The sequence below is a fragment of the Miscanthus floridulus genome, chromosome 6, assembly GCF_019320115.1.
Source record: "Miscanthus floridulus cultivar M001 chromosome 6, ASM1932011v1, whole genome shotgun sequence".
Classification (NCBI taxonomy): Eukaryota; Viridiplantae; Streptophyta; class Magnoliopsida; order Poales; family Poaceae; genus Miscanthus; species Miscanthus floridulus.
This window is the reverse complement of record NC_089585.1, coordinates 127,314,877-127,321,363: the sequence shown is the minus strand read 5'-3', so window position 1 is coordinate 127,321,363 and position 6,487 is coordinate 127,314,877. Positions and strand designations below refer to the sequence as shown.

Below are 6,487 nucleotides of genomic sequence, written 5' to 3'. Positions count from 1 at the left end.
GACACAATTGTCGAGGCTATCCAACGAAGCAGCGTTCTAGCTTCACGAGTCTAGAGGGCAGGGGGCAGGCGTTCTCGAGGCTTTTGTGGAGATAAACATAAACTAGTCCGTTCTAAAAATGTTTCTTTAATGTATATGCGTTTGGGAAATGTACTAACTTTAACGTCTATTTATGCAGAAGGTGAAGAAGAGCTGTAGAAAGCTAGCTGAAAAGCTGAGCTGCATGGACACTCCTTCTGAGGAACCGCCACTCCCAGCGCGGTCGGGTGGCACATCTTTAGCCTCTTTGAGGACATCAGCCGGTTCTTCTCAGCGGGTGACAGGTGCCACTTCCGCGGTGCGTACACCACCACATCATAGCGCTGGGAAGGACCCTACAACCGAGGACGACGAGGACGACGATGATGACGACGACCCCCCAGGCTTCCACAGACAGCACGACTAGTGGGACGATTGGCCGCAGAACGAGATCAACATATCTCAGCTAGGTGGTGCATCGCTTGGTACTTAAGGAGCCTCACAGATACTAACAAAGGTAGTTTCTTTAAATACGTAGGCTACATGAACTAACGATCATAAAGAATTCTAAATAATCGTGCATATCATATACTTGTAGGGTACGAGCCATATACACCGACGACGCGACCACACCGACGTTGGCTACACTCCTAATGTGTTGCCAATAAATTCGAACAAAAAGAGGCATCCGAGGGATCCTTACACTCCTAGATCTTAGTTTGTTAGGTCGAACTAATATTGACGTCCTAAACTTGCAGGCTTAGTTGGTTATGTTATGTCGAACTTATGTCAGACCAATGAAAATGTTATGTGACAGCTTGTCAACTTACGCACGAACTTTATTTATTTGCTTCATATTCGTTTCAATGCGTCGCTACATCACTACAGACGAGATTAAGTAGCAACTAGTTTGGAAACCGACAGTCCCGGGGTATCTCGACGCCAGGGTCCATGGTCGCGGCGCTACCGATCCTACAATATAGGGCCAAAAAAATAAGTTTTTTCCCTTAAAAATATTCGTTTCAATCCGATTTAATTTTTCGTAGTCGATTAGCTAACATGGTGGTTAACCGTATTATAAAAAATCATTGGCTTATCAAATTCTCTATTCGGCCGTGAAAAAGATTAAACAAAAGACAAAAACAAATCCACTATTGGTTTACGTCGAGCAGTACCTAGAGTAACTCCCACTATCGGTGCGGAAAGTTCCGATTAAACCGTCCAGGTACCGCCGCGCTATGTTCCTTGGCGCGGCACCGCCGCGCCATGCATGGTGGCGCGGCAGGCCCTGCCATGTCACCGGTCAGCGATACCGGTCGTCGCCACGTTAGCTCCCTACCGCGCCACCGTACATGGCGTGGCACAGGCATTTAGCCTCGACCAAAAGTGTTAGTTAAAAAAATTAGAGAGTGTTATATTTAAAATTAGTTTTGAAAAAGTGTTAAAATTAAAAAAAAAATCACCGCAGCAGCGCTCTGTGCCGATGTTGCCCCTGCCCACCGCGGGTGCGGTCGCCGCGTCGCCGGTCACCGCCGCAGGGGTAGCGGCGCCCCTCAGACCTCGTCCTCTACGGCTCATCGCGACTCCAGCTATCACCGCCTCTTCTTCTCCCTCTCTCCACCTCGGCAATCTCCAGCGCGTCACCAGCGGGGCATTCTCGCAAGCACCTGTCGGGCAGGAAGGCTCCCCGTCGAAGCCCACCAAGCCACGGGTGTTCTTCCTCGACGTCAACCCTCTATGCTTCCGCGGCTCCCAGCGTAGCCTCGGCGCCTTCGCGCGCTGGCTGGCGCTCTTCTTCGCACACGTCAGCCTCCGTGACCCCGTCGTCGCTGTGAGTACACGCGCGCTGTTCTGTTTCAGCTCCACTGCTCTACACAGGAGGAATCATCGTTAGGTGACTTCTTTCTGAAGATTTTCTCTCTGGACTTAGGTTTTGGACGGTGAAGGAGGGAACGAGTACCGGAGGCGGCTGCTGCCTTCGTACAAGGCGCATAGGGCTCGCGGCGTCGGCACTGGCGCTGACACACGGGTCGTCGACGTTCTCCGCCAATGCAATGTCCCGGTGGGTGAACCAACACAATGTTTAAATTAGTGCAGTCACTCAATTGTTCTCAGGTCAAATTATTGAGTCTGACAATTTGGAAACGGCAAATTCAGGTTGTAAGAGTCGATGGATATGAGGCTGATGATGTGGTGGCTACCTTGACAGAACAGGTTCTACAGAAAGGTTACAGAGTTGTCATTGCCTCACCAGATAAGACTTCAAGCAGCTGATATCTGATGATGTTCAGTTAGTCATGCCCATTCCTGAGATTGGCCGATGGTCTTTCTATACATTAAGGCATTATGTCGCTCAATACAAGTGTGATCCAACTGCAGACTTAAGCCTTAGTGAGTATATTTCTTTGGTATTGATCCATGATTTCTGTAACCATTGGGACTCTGTTATATTTGAGCAACTAATGAATTGGAAGCTATGCTGCACAGGGTGCTTCATGGGCGATGAAGCAGATGGTGTTCCAGGAATCCAGCACTTGGTTCCGGGATTTGGTAGAAAGACTGCAGTGAAACTATTGCAGAAACATGGTTCAATAGAAAACTTGCTAAACACAGCTGCAATTAGAACTGTTGGCAAAGATTATGCCCAGGATGCTCTCACTAAGCATGCAGATTACTTACGGAAAAATTATGAAGTTCTTAGCCTGAAGAGGTATGAAATTTCCAATTTGCGATGATAAAAAGTATGCAAAAATTCAATCATTCATGTACTACGCTTGTGCCTTGGTTAATGCACGCTATCTCTGCATGCTCAAGTCATTCTTGGTAGTCAAGCATACTGTTAACACTTAACTATGCTTAGCTACATTTTGTCATCACTCACCAAGCAATAGTATGAAAATATTCACTGGAGATACAGATATATTTGTATTCGGCAATGATGCTGCATGGATCTGAACAGCTCAACTATTCCTTTTCCTGCCTCAGGGATGTAAATGTTCAGTTTGATGATAATTGGTTATCCACGAGGAACACAAGCAATGACACCAATGTTCTAGCTGACATCATCCTTAAATTTAATGGCGAAGGCAGAAGCTAAATAGTTGGTACAGTAAAACATTTGTACAAGCTGGACTTGTTCCTCACCAATCACGTCATTAAACAAGAAAAGAGGGATGCATAAAGGTTGAAGGAGCCAGTTGCTGAAAAAATCGCGTATACTATATATCCTTGCTCCAAAGAAGTAGTCATCATACATTCTCGCTTGTGATGTGTGGAACTGGAGTAGCCTTAGCTGGGTGGAAAATAGAAGGTCTGTCTGGTGGGTGTGGGGAGAGGCTTGCCTCTGTTTTTTCCTTCCCCAGACTCCACTCATGTGGGAGCCTCCGACACTGGGTCTGCCGTGTCTGGGATAAGCTTAAGAATATCAGTACAGCTGTAGTGGTACTACTACTGTGCCGTAGCCTGTGAAATCCACAGGTACCTTGCCAGGAGATTACAGATGGAGTACCTTGTACTGGTAGCAACTCGTTGATGTATAAATGCATGCAGTTTATTGTAAGCTTGTACTAAGACATAATGTCCCAACGTATTTGTCAGGAAGCATCTTTAAATCATTTCCCGACTCCAAGGCTCCAGGCTATATACATACATGATGTACCATCATCGGATACTAATACTAAAATTTTATTTACTCTGTGCAATACATATATATGACATTGTAGTTTAAACTGTCGTTGAGAACGATTTCTTTTTTCTGCTCCCAATCTCGGTACCGAAATGTTCAGCAATGACCATCACGGGACGGGAGCCTCATGCCAAAACATCGTGTACCATAATTCGACCATGGTAATTAGGTGCTGAAGACTTCAGTGGCCGACGATGAAACTATAGCGCTCGCGCGTACTGACGTGCAGCTGCGGTTCAAAAAATTCTGTCAAACTGTGGCATTGGTTTTGCGAAAGGAATCCAAGGCCCGACCCTTTCTGGTCTGCTGTAACTGGAATCAACCTACCGCCTACGCATTGCAGAGCAGTTCATGGTTTTTGAACGGGTAAAATACTAAAAGTCCAAATATCCAATCCAGTTACCTAACTACATATTTTTCAAGCAGGAGAGGACCAGTCTGAGAATGTGGTGGTCTGATGGTCTCACTCTCCCAAAAGGCCAAAACCCATCATGTTCTAGGCTTCTAGCTGCGCTTTCACCGGCCATGTAATCTGTGATTTGCATGGGACAACGAAGGATTTGGGGCAAATATGCAGAGCTTTCCCTGTTTCCAAAGCATGGAGGCCCCCTTTTCCTCCTTTCTTTCATCACCAACTGGAGCCCAATTGCTACTTTTCAGTATGCAATTGCATTGGAGACACAAAAATGTCCATCTTTCATTCCCGTTACAAACATCTCCAAGGCAGTTGTAGTACTTGATCAGCGCTTAGTGGAGAGAAAACCTAAGCAAAGGAGCAAATGAAGGGCACGTATACGAACATCATTACGGATGAGCAGTCTGGTGTCTGCTACTCTGCTCTCGGTTGAACACAGGCAGATCTCACTCTTCTGACCACATGACGCATGCATGTACGTATCGAGTTGAGATATCGTGTACATACCTGCTAGGTCGCACTGTACGTACGCCCCTGACGTCCCGTCTGAGTTCCGATGGCAGGAACAGCCAGGCGTGCAGCAGCACCGGCCCGAGGCAGTGTCGCAGTGACGAGCATGTGCATGAACCGTGAAACCCATATCGGAGTACGTACTACGTACTAGGCGCGCACTGTTTGCTGACTGCTGCGACGACGCGTGTACCGCCGCCGCTCACGTCATCGGGATCGCGATCGAAACTTCGGAAGCGCTGGATGGACCCGAGAACGGACAGGGCATACGTACGTACCCTCGAGCACTAACTTCTTCATCAGGAAAATAACTTGTCCAAAACGGTGCCACGAGACGGATCATCAACAACAAACAGAGTTGAAGTAGCAAACAGATAATCAAACAATAAATGAAATTTATTAATAATCGGTAATAAAATAGCAATGTTGGTATACTACTTTGTCACGGGAAGACATGAAACTAACAGCTACTCGTACTTGCTAATCCAATTCCTAATCCTAACATGACCACAGCTAATGTTTGGCCGCTTGGCACAATGGCATGCAGCCGCTCAAGCAACGAGGCCGACGTACTCGAGCTCCACGGAGCCCAGCCACAGCTTCCCCCTCCTCTCCGCCACGTCGCTGAGCGTGACACCCTTATCCGCCGTAAGCTCCTCGACCTCCACCCCACGAGCGTCCAAGCGGACACCAACCAGGTGCTTCACGGGAGCCGTCTCCGGCGTCGCGTCCAGCCGCTGCTTCTCCTGGTTCAGCGCCACCCAGTAGCCACCCTTACCGTCCCGCCTCACGTTGTCCGGGTACCCCGGCAGGTCCGCCAGCAGCTCGTATTGCCCCGCCCGGGCGCCGCGGAGGAAGTACCTGAATGCCTGGCACGGCACGGTGTGCGCGACCACGACCTGCGCCCCGTCGCGGCTGACCGCCACGCCGTTCGGGTACGGCAGGCCGGACCTGAGCACGGTGACGCCCCCCGTGCGCGCGTCGTACCTGAGCAGCCGCCCCGTCGCGTCCGCGTTCATCATGATCTCCGTGTTGAACCTCCTCGGGTACGTCGCGCTCGAGTCGGTGAAGTACACGTCGCCCGTGGCCTGGTCGACGTCGAGGCCGTTGACGAAGTTGAACGGGACGCCGTCGTCCGAGCCGGTCGCCAGCACCTCCGCCTCGCCGCCGCCCGGCCCGACCCTCATGAGCCCTAGGTAGGCGTCGGCGATGTAGAGGTCGCCGGTCTTGAAGTGGAACTGCAGGCCCAGGGGGCGGCCGCACATGCTCTCAGTCTCCGCCGACGGCACCACGCCCGCGGTGCACAGCGGGATCTTCCTGTAGTTCGCGCTGTGCGCGTACGTTGTCCAGCCGACGGTGCTGCCGCCCCACTTGAGGACGCGGCCATCCGAGACGCCGGAGTAGGGCCCCTCGCCCTTGCCATCGAACGCGAGGCTCTCGGCGCCGCTCACGCCGCTGGGTAAAGGGACGCGGAAGCTCCAGCGCGTGTCGGTCGTCTTGACCTGCGCGGCGGCGGCACACGGCGAGGCGAAAAGCGCTAGGACGACGACGGCGAGGAGCGACGTCGTCAGATTAAGCCGACGCCCACCCATGCTGTGCCTGTGCGTCGCCCAACTAGCTAGCTTCCTGGGGATGATCTTCGATGTGTGCGCTCTCGCAGTCTCGTGCAGCGCGTGCTGGATTCGTCGTGTGTTCTGATGTGCGTCTCGCCGCGACGTGGGCTCGCGTTTTATGGCCCTGGAAGCTGGAACCTGCCCGTCGCGCCTTCGGACTCGGCTGCTGTTGGCAGGAGATTTCGTTTACGAGACGGCCCTGCTGGGATTTGGGAACCAGGCCCGCGCACACGGACACGGTTTTGG

General features: G+C 51.1%; 1 protein-coding gene and 1 pseudogene across 1 annotated transcript; one reads left to right on the top strand and one right to left on the bottom strand.

Moving 5' to 3' along the window:
• The first annotated feature begins 1,501 nt into the window (after positions 1 to 1,501).
• Positions 1,502 to 3,368, top strand: LOC136459536 (uncharacterized; annotated as a pseudogene).
• Positions 3,369 to 5,179: 1,811 nt separating this feature from the next.
• LOC136459535 (protein STRICTOSIDINE SYNTHASE-LIKE 10-like) lies at positions 5,180 to 6,220 on the bottom strand. Its single transcript, XM_066459382.1, has one exon. The coding sequence runs from the start codon at positions 6,218 to 6,220 to the stop codon at positions 5,180 to 5,182; it is 1,041 nt and encodes a 346-aa protein (XP_066315479.1).
• Positions 6,221 to 6,487: the final 267 nt, after the last annotated feature.